The sequence below is a fragment of the Haliotis rubra genome, unplaced genomic scaffold (assembly GCF_003918875.1).
Source record: "Haliotis rubra isolate DU_JTF1 unplaced genomic scaffold, ASM391887v1 Scf310, whole genome shotgun sequence".
In the NCBI taxonomy this organism is placed as follows: Eukaryota; Metazoa; Mollusca; class Gastropoda; order Lepetellida; family Haliotidae; genus Haliotis; species Haliotis rubra.
The window spans coordinates 477062-499682 of record NW_025766981.1 but is presented as its reverse complement, the minus strand read 5'-3'; the positions used below and the strand labels follow the sequence as shown (position 1 = coordinate 499682).

Genomic DNA, 22621 nt, shown 5'->3' with positions numbered 1-22621 from the left:
AAATGTATATTGTCATTTAAATCTAGAACCTACATAACTCCTACTCGTTAACTTTGTAGATAGCGTGAGTGAGTGAGTTTAGTTTTACGCCGCACTCAGCAATATTCCAGCTATATGGCGGCGGTCTGGACAAGCATGGGTTACTGAAGGCCAATATTCAAACCAGAACCTTCACGGGTCCTGTACATAACGATGTTATCAGTGTTTGATAATAACGGTGTTAAATGTACCTTGAAATTTTGCTGCAATTGTATTAAACAGTTTCCATACTATCAAATATTTTTTATATTCTGGACACCGAGAGAGAATGGGTATTGAGTATCCCTAATGCGATTATGGCGTGTATAAAATTATAGAGGAACATATTCGAATGTTCTTGGAGTTCTTCTATACTATGCATACAGTCTTGCCTTTACATGTCATCTAGGGGTGGTGGGGTAGTCTCGTGGTTAAAGCGTTCACTCGTGGTTCGATTCCCCACATCAGTACAATGTGTGAAACTTGTTTCCTGCTTGGCAGTGGTACAAGTGTAGCAGTGACGTTTTCACGTATTTTATACATTGTAGTTTGTTCTATACATAAAAAACATTTCCTTGTTTTGTGTTGTACAGTTTTGTGGATAACAGTAATCATGGTTTTCTCTTTGCCTGTTGTCTGGTTAGGCCAGTTTGATGAATATGCATATCACGTCCATTTCATGTTAGTGGGAATCTTTGTGATAATGTTGAGGATTTTGATTGGCTGATTGGATCATCTGTTTCAATAAGATGATGCCTCGTTGTGTCTGGTGGTTGTCATTGCGTTCTGAGTGCCGAACATGTGAGTCCAGCTTAGTTAGTGAGGTGAGGTGAAATTGGGTTTAACGTCGTGCTTGAGAATATTTCGCTCATATGACGACGTGCATGCGTGTGTATGTGTATGTGCGGCTGCTTGTACTAGCCCAGACTTAAGCTGCTTAGCTGGTTTTATAGTGCTAGCCCACTGAGATACCATCGAACCCGCGACCTTCCGCTCTCCAGGCGGACGCTCTAACCACTACACCACGGAGGCGGTTGGTTAGTTAGTATATATTTGGTTGTACAAATGCTTTATAAAGTTGTCAGGTTATGAAGTATTAGTAATGTAGTTAACCTACTGTTCTAGGCTAAAAACGTCTATTTACACATTCTTCAATATTAGCATTTTAAAAATGTAAACGTTATGCTAGCTACACCGGTTCCGGATGTAAAATATTCACACCTAATGTTGTATTCTATTATTTAATTCTCTCAAGTACTTTCCAAGTTTTCTAGTGTGTAAACTGTACGCGCTGTTATTATGGCTGCTGGGAGTGAGATCTGCATGGCATGTATTAGCTGTGGATGCGTGTCTTATATGTACAATTGACAATTTTGTGTTACCAAGGGTTTCAAACGTTGCCGTCGGGCAGGAAGATAACGGAGTTGCTTTGTCTTATAGACGGGTGAGCTAATTTTGAATACGACATGTTAAACATGTGCCTTTCATTCTCATATGGAGAACATACATATTATACTAGGCACATAAAGAAACTGTGCATACAAAAATTTAAAATCTAAATTTATCAAACCTGTGTAGACACATAAGGATTTAAACTCAGAGATTAGTGACATGTATCCAACATGCATGCACGTGCCACGTTCCGTGACGGCAGTGGGTTCGTCCTTGAGACGTGCAATACGTTGTTGCACGTGCATTCCGGGCAAGAGAAACAGAGCAAATGAATGCCACACAATACTGTCACTTTGGAAAGCTCAACCCCTGCCCTTGCGATCGTTCAAAAAATTAAACGGCTATTGAAACGCATAGCATGCCAAGGCTCACGTCTGCACAACGTCATGAGGCCATTGGGATGGTCCGTGGGGGATGTCTCAACGAAAAGTGGCTGCACATTTCCACTGCCACCGGCACACCATTTCTGCACTGGTGAGACGCTACCAGAACACAAATGACGTCATCGATCGAACACGTTCTGGACGTCCACGTGTAACAACGCCAAGACAGGACAGATGGATAAGGGTGACCAATCTGCGCCACAGGTTTCAGACTGCAGTGATGACTGCCCGAACCATCCCAGGACTTCGCCGTATCCACCCCAACACTGTTCGACAACGTTTACGTCATCACGGGATCAGACCACGACGTCCCGCCATACGGCCTATCCTGACACAACGTCATCGACAAGCTCGCCGAATGTGGTGCCGAAATCATGTCCGCAGACCCTTGTTTATGTGGATAAATGTTGTTTTACAGATGAGTCCAATTCTCCCCGATGACTTGTTATGGTCTCATGATCCCTCCATTAAAGTTTATATGTACCTTTGACATTGTTATCGTACTTATCGACTGGGATAATATTTTGACAATGCACAGTTTCTTTATGTGGCTAGTATATAATAAACTCCTATTACAAACCCAGCATCGTTATTGAATTGAAATAATTCAAAGGGAAAACCGTTCATTATCAATGCATTTGTTTATTGTTCAAATGTGATCATGCGTTAAATGCTTTTTTAAGTTGTCTCCCTTCTTTTCTCACATATGTGCAAATGAATCTGTGATACCACTGTCATTCAATGCAATGTGATTTATATTCATAATGAAATGTTACAGGGTATTTTTCTTCTGCTCAACAATAAACGGATTCACACCCCACAGCGAGTCGTGTTGTCTCGGCGTGAGCTGTTACACAAGAATCCGTATCCAAACGTCGCACTCACGAAACAAAGAAGCTGTTTACCATCAAGTTTGTTCAATAATGTGTGAAGCCCATTTCTGGTGTCCCCCGCCGTCCTATTGCCGGAATATTGCTAAAAGCGTCTTAAAATCATACACATCAAATCGCTTTACATGCTATCTAGTTCTGTGAAAAAAACGGTTAGAAAAAACCCAGTATGTTATCATCACCCTGCTGTGTACATGTTGGCGTGCAATCTCGTCAATGTGTCCCAGATTGTTCCCAGGTTATTATGTGATACGTACTGGAACTGACAGGTACGTTTACTAGTTTATCTGTCAGTGAAAGACGTCAGTTGATAACCCGTATCAATACGATTCACAATAACACGAACACAAGCCTGGGATGGAGGACGAAAACATCAACCAAGGACGTGAGACAGAACCACTCATTAAAGATGTCGGCGACCAGAACATTGTTCCTGGAAACCACCAGACCACCCAAATCGGCCGCCTGCTCCTCGTCAGCCTCATCCTGTTCCTCCATGGCGGCTCCTCTGCTATCCACAGTCCACTCATGTCCCAGTACCTATACCTGCGATACAGCCAACAGTACTTTCCAAACTCAACGTATCCGGAAAGGAAGACGTCTCACGGTCAATGTGTTGTCAACAACACCGCAGCGGACTCCGACCTCCAGGATGAGGTCCAGAGAGATGCGACCAACCTCAACATGCAGCTCACCCTCGCTACAAGCATCCCTGCTATCTTCACCAACCTATTTCTTGGAGCCTATTCGGACTATTTCGGACGCCGGTTCTTGTTCATGACCATGTTGGTGGGGAGAATCACCAGAGACCTCACGACAGTTGCTACCATCGCATGGAATCTGGACCTTCGCTATTTCTTCATCGGGTACGGCGCTGACGGATTGTGTGGGTCTAGCTTCACCTTCTACCTAGCGGGGTACGCGTTCACGGCAGACATTACCCCACCTGCTAAAGTGAGAACCGTGGCACTGGCTGTGGTGGATGCAGCCAGGGGTATCGCTGAGATATCTCTACACATAGCCACTGGGTATTTGATTCAGATTAACGGCTACCTGTATCCGTCTGTGGGGATGGCTGCCTTGACAATGCTGGACCTCCTTGTCGTGGTGACCCTGCTTCCGGAAACGGTCAAAAGAAATAGGGCCTGTATCTCTCCCATTGCGGCCGTAAAAATGTGTTTGGTTTTTATTTTAGAAAAGGGGCTACAGGTAACCGTGCCCTATTCTGGATCTGTATAAGCGTTTTCTTGTTTAAGATGATAGACGAGCATGGCACAGTAAATATCGAGAACTTGTACATGCTGAGTCCGCCCTTTTGCTGGGACTCTGTCAAACTGGGACTGTACGGTGCCCTGAAGTACGGCGTCTACTACTTCAGCAGTGTCGTCATCATTAAGGCCCTCCACGTCTGCACCACGGACGGTATAGTTGGTATCATCGGCTTCATGTCTGCAGCTGCATCTAAAATTGTACAAGGCCTTGCTTTCGTGGACTGGATGTTGTACTTAGGTGGGTGCTATGTGTTATAAGGTAGCCTACTTATTAAGGTATTGACTCGTCACGCCGAAGGCTGGGTTCGATACTCCACATGTGTTATCCTTGTTATAATGAGGCGGCTTGTAACGCCGAAGACCCGGGTTCGATTCCCCACATGGGTATCATTTCCGGTGTCCCCCCCCCGCCGTGATATTGCTGCAATATTGTTAAAAGAGGCGTAAAATAATAATCACCCACCCCTTGTGATTATATTACTGAAAAGTGCTTAAAGTCACGTAAATCAGAACTCACTAGATCACTTTTATATCATATTCTTTACTTGATGATTTTAAATTAAATTCGCTATGAATGTCAGTCATTTTACAGCTTTGGGCTACCAAACAGTGCCAGGGTCTTTAAAAATATATTCCAAAATAGTGGTAGTTATGTTAATTATGCATTTAGTGATGACATACTGTATTTATCTGAAACGTTAACATTCATATCGAATTCCAGTGAAATTACAACTTTCAGTCACAATTCAAAGACAAAATGGTTATAATATTTAGGTCATGAAGATCGGTAAGATATGAATAAACTCGTGATATGAATCAACTGACATTTGCATTGCAGCACGCATGAAAAAAACTTTTCTTTCAGGTCAAGAGATTAAATAAATGTGTTATCTTGTCGGGTCACGAGATGTGATAAATATGTTATTGTGTCGGGTCACGAGACGAAATACATTTGACAAGAAAAGCCAATTATCCTCTGTATTATATATTGCCCTTGTTATTGTCCCTCCACTCATGGTATCAAATCTGGTTCTTAATTAACGCCGAACATTGAAACTATAGGAACAGGATGGAACATGGTAAATTGGTACATAACTCATTTAGAAAATACGTTTATACCTAAACATATGTAACCTACCAATTGTCACGTTACACTTACCTTCAGTTCACTCTTTCTTTCCGGGTATCAGTTCCGGTTGTGGGTTTAGCTTCATCAGCTATCTCACCAGCATTACGGGCTATCCTGTCTAGAATGGTACCAGCCGACGAGCAGGGTAAGTATGTTCGCCAACATCTTGTTAAAAACCAGTTAAATGTGCATGGCATATTTTCAAAAGTAGAACGATGTCTGACGTTCATATATAGCTTAGATAGATATGTCTTTATTCGTGGAGAATGTAGGACTGCGGCACATGTTCCAACAGGTGGTCATTTAGCATTTCTGACAATTTGATATATAATTAATCGACATGAGTCACCCTGAAAGAATTTGCACAATAGATATGCATAGCCAGGTTTCTAACGACATTCACATCAGTTGATGCTAAGTTGACTTTGTCACGTATAGGGTAACACGTGAAGGTCCGGGTTACAGTTGATCTTCAGCAACCCATGCTTATCGTATGGGCGACTAACGGGATCGGGTTGTCAGGTTCGCTGACTTGGTTGACACATGTCATGCTCATGATGCTCGTCACAGGACTCTCTGGTTCAGACTCGAATATTTACAGACCGCTGCCGTATAGGTAGAATATTGCTGAATGCGGCATTAAAAAGCAAACAATCCACTTGTGTGTTCTGAGAAATCGGTTCTCTCAGTTTAATGGTTAATTGAGGTGACAATTTGTTGTAGGTGCCATATTTACAAGTATGTCTGTGGTGGAGGCTGTCTGTGATGCTGTCGGGTCTACCTCACTCAACGTCGTCTATGAAGCAACGCTGAGCGTCATGCGCGGTGCAGTGTTTCTCATAATGGCGGCCACCAAAATCGTAGCCATTATATTGTTGACGTAAGTACTGCAGGTGTTCGAACTTTCTGGTTTACACTTGAACCAAACGGGCGAAAGAAAGTACATACTCGTGTTTGACGATGGTTAAATATAAGCGCCGGATGGTCTGGTCCAGACTCAATTATTGACAGACCGCAGCTATATATTTGCGCAAAACAAATAACGCATCATAAAAATGTTTGGTGATAAAGGTGTATTTCAAGAATCAATCAGACAGAATAAGGGATAATGTTTGTGACTCTCAAAATGGTTAAATTTGTGTTTTGAGTAAGTTTAGTTTTACGCCGCTTTTAGCAATATTTCAGCAATATCACGGCGGGGGACACATAAAATGGGCTTTACACATTGTACCCGTGACGAGCGAACGCTTTGACCACTAGGCTACCCCACCGCCCCTCGAAATGGTTAAATGATCACGTCCATTCATTTTCAGAGTATTTGTGTTCAAGACTCGGTCGATAGCAGTGTCACCCCAGAACACCCTCTGTGTACAAGGGCGTGATGAAGAGGATGCCTCTGATGAGGAGCAGCAGTAGCTCTATTCCACAGCAACATCAAGCAGTCTGACATGTGCCATAACAGTGCAAGGACAGATTGGTTAGTTGGCCGCACTCAGCAATATTCCAGCTATATGGCGGCGGTCTGGAACTAATCGAATCTGTACCAGACAATTCAGTAATCAACAGCATGAGCATCAATCTACGCAATTGGGGATACGATGACGTGTGTCAAACAAGTCAGCGAGCCTGACCACCCGATCCCGTTAGACGCCTCTTACGACAAGCATGGGTTACTGAAGATCAATTCTAACCCAGATCTTCACGGGTATGCAAAGAAAGAGTCTAAAGGGAGGTGTCATGTGTATGTCAAGAGCAGTTCAAAGAATGTGAGCCAGTTAACATATTTATTAATACGCCATCAGCGGAACAAACGAATGGCAGTTGTGAAAAATTTGTTTGACAAGACAATGGTGACGTATTTCCTTGTCAACGACCAAATTGTCAAACACATCCATTCAGAGCTCCTGTAAATGACTTATGGCAGGTGGGGTACCTCGCTGAACGGTGTTTCCGGGCCAACCCGATTAATGGGGTAACCGTACAAAGGGGTTTCCGGGTCGATGGCATTTCCAGTCTAAAACTGTGCCCAAATGGAGTGTCTAGTCTGACTGGGTGTCCGGACTAACGGGTCATCCAGACTAACCCTGTGTCCGGTTGTTCCTGATGAAGTAAGGAAGATAATGGCGACTTGATGATCTCATAAGATGCTGCACATAAATGTAATATAAAGTCAAACTTTAAAATAAAAACAAATATTTCCGATCAGTCTTTTATTGGCACAACATAATACAGACAGTAATATGTTGTCTAAATGCATATCAGATGTAAACGCCTATAAAAAAGATTAAGTAAAACGGTGCTATAAATAATAATATAAAAAACTGCAAAAGAATTAAGATATTATTCAGCTGTGTTGTGTAATCATAGATGCAATGGTACACAGAACGTGCATCAAACAAAATATTCATCATAAACTAAATACACTCCCATCAAAAGAACAAACGGGAGCCCATGATAAAGTCAGTAGGAAGTAATGTGCCCACCTGGCGCAATCACAAAATGAGATGATCAAATTTGAATGATAACGTTGATTAGCTATGGCTGAAGACGTTGAGGCACATCCAGGAATGATGTAACGGGTTATGGCTGGAACTAGTCGATGAGTCTGTCATGTGCATAGACACATTTACGAGAAGTCGCGTCCTGCAATTCCCATCTCTTTCAATTTCAGAATACAACTGTTAAAGTTCCTTTTCACGGACTGATTCAAGCTTAACTGTCCAGTTTCAGCAATCAAAATGCAACATTCTATACTCAGTCTGTTGAAACGCTACCTTCAATGTGCCAGTACCATCCATTACATGCAAAAACAACCATTAAATGTATGTGATATTCCGCTATGTGAAAGCCCAATCCATAATATTCAGGTTCTATTCATTGTATGCCAATCGTATACCTATAAAGTAGTTATATACATATATACATAATAATGTGCAAAACCTGTCCATCACAGTCATGAAAGAATTATTTCTGCATGAAAGTATTCGTGGTATGTAAGTACTAACCTAAAGACATGAAAGTAATGTCTGACATGCAAGTACTATTCATAATATGAAACTACGTTTTACCATATGAAAGCACTCTCTGTAATATTACACCTTATTTACAAAGTGCAATACCTATTCAAGACATGGAAGTACTATCCAAAATACGCAAGTACTATCCTCAACATCTTGTTACTTGCTAAACTGAATATATCCTCGTACCCTCAGTAATATTGGTGAGACTAGTCACATTCTTATCCCATATCTTCAACATGCACTAAGCAATATTCATCTACACCATATACTGAAACGATGAATACACAATGCCATTTAGAATGTGGTCAAATGTAATATACAGTCGTGTCCCGTTTATCCAATGTATGTTATATTTGGGTTTACACTTTCTCAGTAAAGTACAGTACTTTACTGACTCTGAGGGAGTGGGTTCGAATCCCGGACTCAACCAAACAAAAATACTAGAATATGTACCATACTGAGAAAGTGTAATCCAAAATAGAACATATGTTACATTTGCTGAAATATTTAGGCTACACGCACAGGGTGTATAATCAGTATATAACACATCACAAAAAGAGAGATTGCATTAGATGTGTCTGAACGCTTATATCACAGTACACAATGGAAAGACCGCAGCTAAATATTTAATAAATTCAAAATTGTTCCCGTAAAGAGAGCAGTTGCACAATGAGCTCGTTTAGAATCGAATCTAGATGCCGTATCATGTATTAGTTAAACCCATTCATTTGCTTTATATACGAGACAAAAACTATTCAAACACAAATGCATACTTAATATACAGCACCATTTGTAGTTGGGGACAGCCGAATGAGGAGGTCCCTCTCATCTTCTAAAGTTACAAATTCTCATTCCATAAGCCGCATCGTTTGAATACTCCTAACAGCCTCGGTGCGGTATGTACAGCCTCCGTGTGGTATGTGCAGCCTCCGTGTGGTATGTGCAGCCTCGGTTTCAGTCGTCTTCGTCGTCATAGTGATCGTGATTCAGTACACTGGCACCTGAACGCACATCATCTTCTTCCGGAATTAGGTAATCGTAGGAAGAAGGGGAACTTCTTGAGATGACCATGAACATCCTAGTGAAAAATGTATATGCAAATAAGTCTTCATACAGGCATAATCAACAGGCAGATCATCTCAACCAAGGGACGTAACTCCACACGTATACATTACAAAGTCTCGATCGAGTGTTGATAAGTATTGTAAAATTGTCATGGCAACTGATATCAACATAAACTATTGTCCAAACTATACTTGTATGCTCTAAAGATAGGGACACCACAGAAATGTTTATTTATGTAATTTATGAGAGTGATCGCTAAAATGTAATCACTGTCCAATATACCCCTTCACCCTATTCATTTGGGAAAAAGAGAGTGAGTGAGTTTAGTTTTATGCCGCTTTTAGCAATATTCCAGCAATATCAACATCAAATCCGGGGACACCAAAATGGGGCCTCACACATTGTACCCATGTGGGGAATCGAATCCCATTCTTTAGGTCTTCGGCGTGACGAGTGAACGCTTTAACCGCTAGAACGCTACCCACTAGGCTACCCCACTGCCTCGGAGAAAAGAGAATTCAGTTGGAATGCTACTGTATATCGTATCTTACTTTCCGATCTGAACTGGGGATGATTACATTGGACTGCATAGACGAAAAACAAATATAAAATGGGTCTGTAAGGGAAGAGGCGGTGGGGTAGCTTAGTGGTTAAAGCGTTCGCCCGTCACGCCGAAAGCCCGGGTTCGGTTCTCCACATGGGTACAATATGTGAAGCCCATTTCTGGTGTCCCTCGCCGTGATATTACTGGAATATCGCTAAAAGCGGCGTAAAATCAAACTCACTCACTCACATTGGACTGCATAGACGAGAAACAAATATAAAATGGGTCTGTAAGGGAAGAGGCGGTGGGGTAGCCTAGTGGTTAAAGCGTTCGCCCGTCACGCCGAAAGCCCGGGTTCGGTTCCCCACATGGGTACAATATGTGAAGCCCATTTCTGGTGTCCCCGTCCTGATATTGCTGGAATATTGCCAAAAGCGGCATAAAACCAATCTCACCCACTCACTGTAAGGGAAGCCATCTGAATACATACACATTCGTTGTTATAATATCATGGGCCATTAACACATTGCTGGATTGATGGAATATTACGTTGATCTTATGTATCATTTCCATACGCGTAGAAAGAATAAATAGACATAGAAGGTGACAATGTAAATAGTATGTGTCAATTTAGACAACAATCAAAAGAAAAGTTTATTGCTGTTTTAACAACGAGTGACGTGCAGCTACTGTACAAGTTAGCCTTAATACTATAGCATATAAATCGCAATAGATCACATCAACAATAACTGTTTATTTCCCATAGCATTGTCTATTTATGGTATGCTATTTACGTCGTATTGCATGGTAGCGCTGTCACTGTGTTCCGTACAATATATTTACATTGTACTGTTGGCCTCCGGGCCATATATACCAATAAAATCTGTCCGTCAGTTTGTGTCCATTAATCATAGATATAAAGTCATGCCTTACGCCCATTTTATGTTTCAATTATATCAGTGCATTGAGATGAATGTCCACGTGTAAAGAGACTCACAAGATAAGAAGGACTGTAAGGCCGCAGAAGCCGGACATCATGAGAAACACTGCCCCCTTCATGGTCCCTACAGTCAGCTCGTAGACGGTGTTGTATAGCGTGATGGACACGGTGGAGCAGACAGTTTCCATGGCGGCGATGCTGGAGAACAAGGCACCTGCAGAGTACAAGGCGAGAGGTATAGAATTTGGGGGTATTTTTCAGTAAGTCGGTGTTGGGGATCTGGGTTAGAAAGGGTCCCCAGCAACTCCCGCTGGTGGTAGGAGGCGACGCAATGAACATAACCTGCAGGATGGCATGTCGCTCAGTATGTCAAGCCATACATATAATTCGAATATATCTGAGTGCGTTGTTAAACAAACCGAAAGATGGAATGGACGGATAGGTAGATAGATAGATAGATAGATAGATAGATAGATAGATAGATAGATAGATAGATAGATGACATATCCCCCCGGCCCCAAAATCTTTGAAAGAACAAATCATCTGACAGTTACTTAAAGTCCAGCTTGATTTTAGACTAAGTGCAAATCGTTTCCATGGAAATCATGAAAAACATAAATGACAAAAATCTTCAAATAGCAAAAGGCACCACTTTGGGATCTGCCTAACATATCTGCCAAGCTTGCTGAAAGATATTAAGAAGTTTTCGAATTGTGCTCCGGAAACGAAACCCACCATTCCTTTTTGAGACTAAGTCCGAATCGTTTCCATGGAAACCAAGAAAATAATAAATCACACAAATCTGTAAATAGCAAAAGGCACCACTTTAGGTTCTGTTTGATATATCTACCAAGTTTTGCAGAAAAATACTGAACGGTTTCTGAGTTATGCTCCGGAAACGAAGCCTGCCCCTCCCTTTAAGACTAAGTCCAAAACGTTTCCATGGAAACTGAGAAAAACAAAAATGCCAAAAATCTGTAAATAGCAAAAGGCACCACCTTAGGTTCTGTTTGATATATCTACAATTTTTGGTTGAAAAATATCGAATGTTCTTGGAGTTCCGGAAACAAAATGATTACGGACGGACGGACGGACGGACGGACGGACGAGGCGACGACTATATCCCCCCGCATTACATGCCGGGGGGATAAAAATATAACAAAAGTAAATGTTTTGAACATATCGATTAGTAATTATATACTGTGAACATTACTGCACAAGTACTTAAACATTACTGCACGAGTGAAGTAATCTGTTTATATCCTATAAAGGCACACCATTTCAGCACAGATCATCTCCATCCTTATTACCATGGAGGAGCATTAATACACAGCACAACGGTTTTGAGTGACGTCATCCGTCTTACTACTCACACCTTCTTCGACAGTCGACAAAATAGTTCCATGTTTGGATTTCACAAAGACTGTAGACCAGTTATCTGTAGTTTAGATTACCTCATTTCAGGATATGTCGTCTCACTGGCTCCTTTTCAATTTAAAAGGAACTATTTTATCAATATATATAAATAAAGAGAGAGAGACGTTAGTCAACACCCATCCCATTCGCCACCATTCGACCCTTTCCGTAAACAACACAACAAACCGAATGGTCTCAGCGTCATGGCTTACCTTGTTCTTTCGGTGACGTCATGCGTGACATGATGGCTCTGAATATCGGAACGGTTGTGTAGGCACAGATTCCCACAACAGGCACTGCAACACAGAAAAGTGAGTGAGTTTAGTTTTACGCCCCACTGAGACAATATTCTAGCTATATGACGGCAGTCTGTAAATAATCGTGATAGAGTTACCTCCTGTGGGCTTAACATTTATCGCCCGTTATTATATTTCCCTTCGGCCTCAAGGCGACCACAAGATTTTGTTGATATTGGATACCTCCGTGGATACGATTACATGTGTCAACCAAGTCAGTGAGCCTGACCACCCGATATTCGCCTCTTACGACAAGCATGGGTTACTGAAGATCAATTCTAACCCGGATCTTCACGGGTCCCTGTGTTTGTGATCACCGATAAAAGTATATTAATTCATGTTAAACATACTGTCATTAAGTCACGCCTAACTGAAGTGAGGGAGCTTTTTGCAATATTTCAGCAATATCTAGGCGGGGGACACTAGAAAAGGCTTCACAGTGTACTTATGTGGGGAATCGAACCAAGTCTTCGGCGTCACGAGCAAACGCTTTAACCACTAGGCTACCCCGGCCCCCAAAGTTGCATTACAATGTTTTGTTTGCTTGCTGTTTAACGCCACGCTTAGCAACATTCCAGCTGTATGGCGGCGGTCTGTAAACAATCGAGTCTGCAGCAGGCAATCCAGTGATCAACAGCATGGTCACCGATCTAAACTGGGATACGATGATATGTGTCACCAGGTCACCGAGCCTGACAGCCCGATCACGCTAGTCGCCTCTTACGACAAGGGTTGCTGAAGACCAATTCTAACCCGGATCTTCACGGGTCTACATGACAACAATCTAATGTCCACGCAAACTACTCATCATTGGTGGGTTATAGTTATACAGATTTATAAGTGTTTACCTATATACATCATCCAATCTGTTGTCGCAAACGCTTCCATGGCTAGAGAGGCCGCCCCAAACAGCATCCCGATGATGGCGATGATTTCGTCCCGGAGGCAAGGCTGGAGCATCTTGATGGCCAGGACACTACATATGGACTGGATAACAATACGCAGGGCGCCGTAGTATCCTATCTTCACGGAGTTCCAGCAGAACGGCAAGTCCAGCTGATACAGGGTTTCTATGGACGTCCGTCCGATCAGGCTAATGACGCCAAAGAACAAGATGACCATGCACACGTTGTATTTAATCCGCTTTAAACCGCTCCCGTATATCGTGTAAAATCCGAAACACTTTTTCAGATGTACAATTGGCGATATAATAATGTGCTCGACATTCTTAAGCGTCTCCGGCAGCAGGAATATGACGATGAGTACGTCGACGGCGAGGAGGATGGCGATCATGAGCGAGGGGTAGAAGTACCCTAGGGAGCTGATAAGGTATCCGGTGACTAGAGACCCTGCAGAAGATGCCACAGCCAGAACTGTTTCTAACAAAGCTATAGCGATTGTACGGGATTTCTGTGGAGGTGTAATATCAGCAGTGTAAGAGAAACAGGCGAGAAGAATCGTAGTGAAAGATCCACAAAATCCTCCAACTACGCTGCCCGCATAAAATAATGTTAAACTCCAATTATATCGTATTATCAAAGCGGAAAGAATGTTCTTCAACAGGTCTCCACATAGAGGTAAAAGGAACAGAATCTTCCTTCCCAAGAAATCGGAATACGAGCCAAACACGAGATTCACGAGAATTGACGGGATGCTGCCACTGAGGGAGAAGTAGAGGAGTCGGCGAGCAGTGTCCTCCTGAACCATCTGTAGGATGTCCATGTCCTGTACGGTGTCGTTGTCGCACGATGAGGCGAAGATGTCGCTGGCGTTACTGGTGTTCGTGTACTCTTGCAGGAGTCTGTGCCTCACGTACTGGCTCTGAAGTGGCACCCCTGCCATGACGGCGCACGTGTAAAGTGTCAAGATCACAGAAACCATCACCCCTCCGAAAATGGTACTGACCTTTTTATGTTCTTTCGATATTGTTAGACTCGTCTCCATTGTGAAGAATTCTGTTCACGAACAGAGAAATGCAAACACATTAATTAAGGTAATCCACCTTGTCGATGAAAGATAATTACGCACGAAACCACAATGTCATATTTAAGAAATGTTTCCGCTTATTTTTCCAACATATAGGGTCCAACTCTATTCAATAAAATCCTCGAAAATAAAATACATACTATATCCCTAGTTTTAAAGGTTGAAAACCTCAGAAAGACTTCATTCACTTAAATCAATTTAATTTTTACATCCCCCAAACATTTATGATATCTAAAAGCAATGTGAAAGTGAATTAGCTATGAATAAAATTAGGGTTGGGGTAGACTGAATATAAAAGCATTTTGATAGAAACAAAACAATTCCTGTTAAATTGAAAAGGAGCCCCGGTGAGATGGGAAATTTAGAACCTGTACGTGAGAAAATCTAGACTTGCTTCATATAGGGATTTACAGCATTGCAGAAAGGAATGGGAGGGAGGGAATAATGCGATTCACTGACTGTGAGACAGGCTAGGGTCAGGGCTTCGTAAATACAACATTAACCCTTTCGGTCGTGACAGGAACAATCGGACCTCTTTCTAAAACATCTAAACAAAGCTATAAAACAATTGCAAAATAGAAATATGACTGCCAGCTTAATATATACATTGTACACTTTAGTAAAACCGGTTCTTCACTCAGGTAGCATAACATATATTGTCCTTTGTCATCACACGTTTATTACTTAATCCACCATCGGTGGTACATGAGTATAACAAAGGAGTACATACAAAATGTACAACAAGATGGCACCTTGCAGTTCTAGACGAGCCTGAATCAGTCAAGCGGAACATACGCTAACAACAAAACCTTTGTCTTTCAAAACCTTTAAGCCATAGTTTGACAGTTTAAATTGTATAAACAACCTTTTATATGCTTCTAATTTTGAATTTTTACACGTTAAATGACATTTATTTCACATGAAAACTTCATGTTGTGAATTGTGCCTGCAACCCCTGTCTTGTTGACCTTTCAGAACGAGCTGTTCCTCTCCCTTCCCCCATTCGTAACTACTCGTCCCTTGCCATAACCTGAAAGTAGACTTTCAATGGGAAAGAGACGAGTAGTTACGAATGTCGCCTCACCCTTGTCATGTGACGTCAGGATGTGCACGTGGTTTTCATAGAATTCGTTTTATACCGCCACTACGGCTTTGTTTATCTATCAGGTTCGGCTGGTGTATTTTTCTCTTTTTGGTATTTCTTACAAAAGGTCGGTTTATAGACTGGATAAAACACATAGGATCTCGATTTGGTTGAAATGAAAACACTCTGAATCGGACAAAACATTTCGGGTTTTGTGAATAGATAGATAGATAGATAGATAGATAGATAGATAGATAGATAGATAGATCGATAGATAGATAGATAGATAGATAGATAGATAGATAGATAGATAGATAGATATAGATAGATAGATAGATAGATAGATAGATAGATAGATAGATCCATCTATCTATCTATCTATCTTGAAAAGGAGCCCCAGTGAGTTGGGAGATTCAGGACCTAGGGAAATCTAGACTTCATTTAGGGCTTTGGCATTGCGGGGAGGGCTAGGCTGTAGGGAAAATAATGTGGTTCATGGACTGTGAGACAGACTAGTTTTGTTCCAGCACTGTTCCTTTCATTCGTGTTCACAGACAAAGAAAGCCTCCGACGCTTGTTTTATCCCACGCATAACAAATTAGAGTTACTTCCCTTTGACGAGACAGCCCGCTTAAGATAAGCAAAAGATCAAACGGTTCAGTACTTGCCTTATTCAACACTGTTTTCAAGATGAGAGACGTTTGTCGGTGGTGGAGGTATCCTAGATAGCTACATGTCAGTCAGTTCATCTTTAGTTCCATATCGAGTCATCACGTGGAGTTATTGTTATGAGGTCAGACAAACCTGGATTCTGAACTCTGGACTGGGAGGAGTGCAGAAGTCCCGTGTTCGCAGTGACAGACATAAATCATCTGGGCTGTCACGGAGTGAGATATATGAATAACCCACTTGAGGAGTGCAGCATGTTCGTCGACCTCCTTGCTCACTGTTGCTGACTGTCACAGAACACGGTCCAGTTACCCCATGGCCGCGAGTCACCACGGCTCAGAGTTGGCAATTAAGGAGGTATATTTAGAACCTAGCGTCACTGTCGAATGAGCAGCACATTCACAGCCCGCCTATATAGCTTGTGTGTGCTTCTTACGGTCCGTCTAACCTGTAACCCCGAACCTGCATATCGTAATCTGTTGTGATGTTTCTGATCGCACAACTCAGTCCGCAGCCGTGTCTTAATGTAAACATTGTCGCGTGGGGCTGTCACGTGGTGACTATGACATCAGCACATGAACTCTTGACCTTACTGGTCAATACGCACTGGCTAGGAAATCCGAACGATAAGAGGACTTAAACAGCACCCCGTTGAGAGACAGGGCGGAAATTGGTTACATAACACCAGGACTTGACACCTAAACAAAATCTTTACCGATTCTGGCTATTATTTCCCCTGAAATTAAATTAAACATAATTTTGTTACTCATCTTAAATGTGAGGTTATCGTACAAGATGAAAGGAAAGGATAACATGGGACCTAATGTGGATATACAAACAATATGTTTGTATGAAACAGTTAAGTTATGGTTGGAGAAGTAACTTCTGTCGTGAGCCCTCTATTGATGAGTGAGTATGGTTTTACGCCGCTTTTAGCATTATTCCAGCATTTTCACGGCGGGGACACCAGAAATGGGCCCATAGATGAATTTATATTAGCAGTACATATTCGCACGTTCCTGAAAGTTCTTTTCTTCGAAGTACTTTGTCAAAACATAGAACGTTTTGGGGTTAAGTTGCACCGTATGGCACCGATTGCCTTCTGTTATTAGCAGCTGGTCACGGCGTTTAGCCAAATCATGGGATAACACAGTGTCATCTTTACTACAATCGTTGCAAGTCCCAGTGCGAGACCTGCTACACATGTCTAGTAGTGAATTGACTTTGTCATTTCAACATATTATACAGTTGTTAGATCACCAGGAGTGGCTACGGGAATTGTGGAATGACTAGGGTAATCCTAACAGTAATAAGATACGCACATATAGACAGTTTAAGTACACTGTTACTCCAGAACCACACATAACTGCTTTACTGCCCAGATGGCACAGTAGCGTTCTAGGTAAACTTCGCTGTGGTACACTTCCATTAGAAATAGAACGTGGTAGATTTTCTCGTCCTGCGACGCCACTTGCAGACAGGCTTTGTCGTCACTGTAGTAGTCAGGCTGTCGAAGACGAAGTCCATTTCATAGTTATCTGTCCTTATTATTTTGATCTTCGGTATGATTTGTTTAGAAAATCTAGTATCTTACACCCAAATTTTGCTCAGTTATCAAACACTGAACAAGCTACACTCCTCTTACAAACAGATATTATTGTTAATCCACTGGCCGCTTTAGTTAGCCGTATGTATCGGCGTAAGCTATCATCCCAATAAAGTTGTTTTTTCCTTAGGTCTTTCATATGTGTGATACTCCTTAATGTTTTAATCTTATATTTTATACATTTTATGCACATATTGTCTAGTGTGTCTCATTGGCCATCTGGCCTGGTGTCTGTATTTTTCTATGTCTTTTTACCGTTGCCATTTTTGACATGTACATTCACGTGACACATAAATCAACTATTTTGTCTGTCTTGTCTTTTTCTGTTCTGAGGGGGTGGGGTAGACTAGTGGTTAAAGCGTTCGCTCGTCACGCCGAAAACCCGGGATTGAGTCCATGGGTACAATGTGTGAAACCCATTTCTGGTGTTCCAGATGATTGCTGGACTATTAAGTTAACTCACTCATTCTTTTCTGTATTGATAGTTGTTCGTGTTATCAACCAGCTCATATATTCTCGAAAAAAAAACGGTTGAAGATTAGTTATATAATATGCTTACAGTATGTCAGCATTTGAAATGAGCTAGGGAAATAGAATTAGCAGTTACCACTACTAATTAATTTTACAAATTGTATTAGGACCTTTTTTATATGACCCTTACACTAATTTATGAATTAGCTGGCTCCTTATTAATCCCTTCCAAAATCAGTCGGGTGATTTGAGCCTACTTTCAAATCTCTCAAGAATGCCTGAGCCTTGGCCCAGACGATTGCCCACTTCTCGGCCTAAACCAGAAACAATATAATATGTTTCCATCACAGGGGATGGATATTTCAAAGCTTCGACAATGAAGGATCTGTGTTTACAATGTTAGCTCTCGGTAAATTTCTTGAATTTTTAAAGGACATTGAACTGACTGATAAATTCTGATGTGCATACTAATATTTTAGAAATTGGCAGTGCGTATAAATAACTGCGATTGTTAGTGGCTATAATCTCGCGGGGGGGGGGGCTGGCTGGCTGAAGTATCACAAAATAATTGTCCCCCTGGGAAGGTATGTATGTCCCACACCATTCAAGATGAATGCCGGGGCGGTGGGGTAGCCTAATGGTTAAAGCGTTGGCTCGTCACGCCGAAGACCCGGGTTCGAATCCCCACATGGGCACAATGTGTGAAGCCCATTTCTGGTGTCCCCTGCCGTGATGTTGCTGGAATATTGCTAAATGCGGCGTAAAACCAAACTCAGGCAGTCAGTCAATATGCATGCCAGGTTTTTTAAGACCGCATATTTGTTATTGTAACATTCAAAATGTCATTTGGTGTGTCTTACACCGAGTGCAACCTCCATGTGACTGTACGACAGTCAGCACTCTCCACCTTATATCCCCTGTCAGCCTCCTGTTCCTCTGAAGGGTCAGTCCACGTGTAAACCAGCTTCCAATTGGGCCAGGTTCTGTACAGGAGGATCCCTTTGTTGCACACCACGACCAATCACGTCCGAGATATGCCCCAAAGAGGTACGATCGGGGCTCATTCAATCGTGTGATATGTCAGGGGGTGCTTAACTAAGTTCTTTGTGTATATATCCAATATTAATATTCAATTTTTCCTCACGTTATGACCCGTGAAGATCCGGGTTAGAATTGATCTTCAGTAACCTATGCTTGTCGTAAGAGGCGACTAACGGGATCGGGTGGTCAGGCTCGCTGACTTGTTTGACACATGTCAACGCATCCCATTTGCGTAGATCATGTTCATGCCGTTGATCCCTGGATTGTCTGGTCCAGATCTGATTATTTACAGACCGTCACCATATAGCTGGAATATTGCTGGGTGCGGCGTAAAACACAACTCAGTCACGTTATGGCTGGAATATTGCCCTTGTGACGTAAATTTCTAACTCACTCAGTCTGCTTAAACACACTACTCTAGGCATCGATTAACTTAAATCAATATCCTACATATCTACAGTATTTGACTTCTCCCCCTTCAGTTATAGCTAGCTGTTTTAAAGGTTTTAGATGTTCACGCTACCTTCTTTTCACCTGAAAAGGTAATTCCTGATTGTTTCGAAGTGTTTAGCAAGTCTTGTAATGTCTGCTGTTTTAAGTTGCCACAAGAGTAGGTGAGGTGGGGTGAAATTGGGTTTAACGTCGTGCTTGAGAATATTTCGCTCATATGACGACGTGCATGCGTGTGTATGTGTATGTGCGGTTGCTTGTAGTAGCCCAGACTGAAGCTGGTTTTAAAATGCTAGCCCACTGAGATACCATACCGCAGTGAAGCATGAATACCCCACTCAGACACATTATACTGACTCCGAGCCGACCAGTCCTTGTTGTACCCATTAATGCCGAGCGCCAGCAGGGACCAACAAGTACCAAATTTTAACGTCTTTTGGTATGACGCGGTCGGGGATCGAACCCGCGACCTTCCGCTCTCCGGGCGGACACTCTAACCACAACACCACGGAGGCGGTCTGCCACAAGAGTAATCAACGGATTCAAACGCAGACGCAAAAGCCATTCACATCAAACGCCAAAAGCCCACCATATTTCATTCCATCCGCTGTGACGCACTCCTCCATCAAACCCAATCAACTGTATAAACATCTCCTCCTTTGTAAACTACCCCTTTCATTTGTACATCTCTGGCCTCTACGCCTTTTCCTTTTTTCAACTCGCTGGGTTTATGAGCTTTCTGCCAAGCCAATTATGGTTTTCTTTGTTACACTCAGTATATATACTTCGCCTCCACTTCACGTTACATTGCTGCTTGACAACGATACAAGAATCTATATCGAAACGTCGCACTCACGAAATAAAGAAGTTGTTATCCATAAAATTTGTACTTCCCAACTCCTACTTAGCATCCTTTGTCCAAATTAACGAGCTGTAAATTTGTTGACAGAAGCCGCAGGAAGTGCCTACAGACATTAAAAAATATACAGGCACCGTAAACTTTATATTAACCCTTAGCTACATTTTATCCTTTTTATAATCTATTGCATTGTTTAATACGTGCATGCGTGGGTGCGCATGCATATGCGTGCATGTGTGCGTGTGTACGTACCTGATGTATGTATGTATGTACGTACCTGATGTATGTATGTATGTATGTATGTATGTATGTATGTATGTATGTATGTATGTATGTATGTATGTATGTATGTCAACAAAGTTATAACTATTTTATTTACTTTCATATTTTACATGTATCATCAACTGAAGTAATTACTGTCTCGTAAGCCAACTGACCGGGTGCTGTATTTAATGTAACTTCATAACATGTCCATATATATTGTACCACAGCATGTGCCACTCACAGCCACTGTAATAAGATAATCTTCTTCTTTTTCTGTAATGACAAGCAATCCACTGATTAACTAGTTTCTCTAATCATTCCAAACGTATAGGTGCCACTTAATCTAATATATGCCACACGTGAAACCCTGCATCTCGAAATTGAATTGAAATGTTTGATTTCTCACGTGTGACATAAGGATTGAAATAGTAAACTGTCCAAATCATTCCATTGGTATGTAAACACATGGAAATGTCATTAATTTGCTTACGTGTCATTAGCCTTTGGAATATATGACATAACACACATGTCAGGATAATGGACATGAATTGACACTGATGTAAATATGTGTATTTCCATGACATTTCAAAACACATTAAAATTAGGCTTAAAACACATTTTAATGTCTAGAATCACAAGACTCTATAATATTAAAATTGCTAAAATAACATTAATGTATAAAATAAACAAACATAAATAGAGCATTTCCATGAATACCAATACTGTTCCAAACTTCAAGAAATCAGCTTTCATGTGCCGTGATGTCACATGTAGAATGATTTTCTACTTGATTCTTGTTTCACTTTTCACAGAAAATGATTTTCTCTTATCCTCCATTACATGCATGGCTTCTGTTGAAATAACGATGTTTATTTTCATTGCCTGAAATTTCCACTGTAGGCACTGGGGGCATTCACTGAGTGACTACGTCATGCTTTTCACAAATTATCGTTCCGAAAATAAAATTCAAAACAAGACTTTGTGACTTGTCTCATTCACCAAAAATGAACGTTCGTTTTTGCAGCCATTGACGCTCGGGTTAAAGGCAGTGTATCGTTTAGTAATTCGTAACTATTAGTTCACATTTTATCATGGCCAGATTCCGGTTATAGCATACTTTAATAACTAATAGCAACATTAAACCTAATTATGCATGACACTTTTTATTTTATTGAATCACCCGGAGTCATGAATAATAGACGACATGCGCATCTACTGTCATCGAGAATAACACCGTCCTGTATGAGTTTCAAGGTGTTGCTGCACATTATTCTTCTTGAACACGTGGCTGCCATGCGTACTGCCTGGCCATCTCGCCCTCAAGTTAGTATACAACGAGGCAAAGCGGTCAATTAAAGTACAATTACATGTTTCATTGCACCAGGTGCATACAACAACCACTGCCAGTACTGCCATGGAATAGTGCATCTGAAAAACATTCGCTAAAGTATCGCGATACCTAGACCACAACATGTGGCGTCAGGATAATGACTCGATTAATCGTTTCAGATGTGTCAATAGTCTGTACTGATATGTATTTCTACTTTGTGACAATACTGCTTTTCATTTGTTCAATCTTGGCAGGCGGTAGTTTGAAGGTGACAAATATTTCTTCAGTTTTCAATGATATTGAAAGGATACCATATATTGAGTTGCGCAGTTCTTGACGAAGCGTTGGCTGCCAGATGCCACAACAGATTATTGTCGACACAAATACAATCATATAAACATGTTTTTGTCACATGTTGCGTCATATAATCGGAATAT

General features: G+C 41.5%; 3 protein-coding genes across 3 annotated transcripts; 2 read left to right on the top strand and 1 right to left on the bottom strand.

The window, feature by feature from the left end:
* Nucleotides 1-3100: 3100 nt before the first annotated feature.
* On the top strand, nucleotides 3101-3982 carry LOC124283216 (solute carrier family 46 member 3-like). Its single transcript, XM_046719246.1, has one exon. The coding sequence runs from the start codon at nucleotides 3101-3103 to the stop codon at nucleotides 3980-3982; it is 882 nt and encodes a 293-aa protein (XP_046575202.1).
* On the top strand, nucleotides 3553-6709 carry LOC124283215 (proton-coupled folate transporter-like). The gene is made up of 4 exons (XM_046719245.1): nucleotides 3553-4252; nucleotides 5205-5288; nucleotides 5867-6023; nucleotides 6457-6709. The coding sequence occupies exons 1-4, from the start codon at nucleotides 4000-4002 to the stop codon at nucleotides 6557-6559; spliced, it is 597 nt and encodes a 198-aa protein (XP_046575201.1). The 5' UTR covers nucleotides 3553-3999; the 3' UTR covers nucleotides 6560-6709.
* Nucleotides 6710-8562: 1853 nt separating this feature from the next.
* LOC124283174 (solute carrier family 46 member 3-like) lies at nucleotides 8563-16695 on the bottom strand. Its single transcript, XM_046719199.1, has 5 exons — nucleotides 16163-16695; nucleotides 13273-14386; nucleotides 12341-12424; nucleotides 10770-10926; nucleotides 8563-9241 (listed from the first exon to the last, which is right to left on the bottom strand). The coding sequence occupies exons 2-5, from the start codon at nucleotides 14366-14368 to the stop codon at nucleotides 9118-9120; spliced, it is 1461 nt and encodes a 486-aa protein (XP_046575155.1). The 5' UTR covers nucleotides 14369-14386; nucleotides 16163-16695; the 3' UTR covers nucleotides 8563-9117.
* Between the last annotated feature and the right edge of the window lie 5926 nt (nucleotides 16696-22621).

What these genes read in the sequence shown, in the direction of transcription:
- LOC124283174 (XM_046719199.1), bottom strand. Translation starts at nt 14,368, where the DNA reads ATGGAGACGAGTCTAACAATATCGAAAGAACATAAAAAGGTCAGTACC. An exon ending in AGATTGGATGATGTATATAG is followed by an intron (nt 12,425 to 13,272) that starts GTAAACACTTAT and finishes TCTGTGTTGCAG; the next exon opens with TGCCTGTTGTGGGAATCTGT. An exon ending in CTTACAGTCCTTCTTATCTT is followed by an intron (nt 9,242 to 10,769) that starts GTGAGTCTCTTT and finishes ATTTTTCACTAG; the next exon opens with GATGTTCATGGTCATCTCAA.
- LOC124283215 (XM_046719245.1), top strand. Translation starts at nt 4,000, where the DNA reads ATGATAGACGAGCATGGCACAGTAAATATCGAGAACTTGTACATGCTG. An exon ending in GGACTGGATGTTGTACTTAG is followed by an intron (nt 4,253 to 5,204) that starts GTGGGTGCTATG and finishes TCCGGGTATCAG; the next exon opens with TTCCGGTTGTGGGTTTAGCT. An exon ending in GTAGCCATTATATTGTTGAC is followed by an intron (nt 6,024 to 6,456) that starts GTAAGTACTGCA and finishes ATTCATTTTCAG; the next exon opens with AGTATTTGTGTTCAAGACTC.
- LOC124283216 (XM_046719246.1), top strand. Translation starts at nt 3,101, where the DNA reads ATGGAGGACGAAAACATCAACCAAGGACGTGAGACAGAACCACTCATT.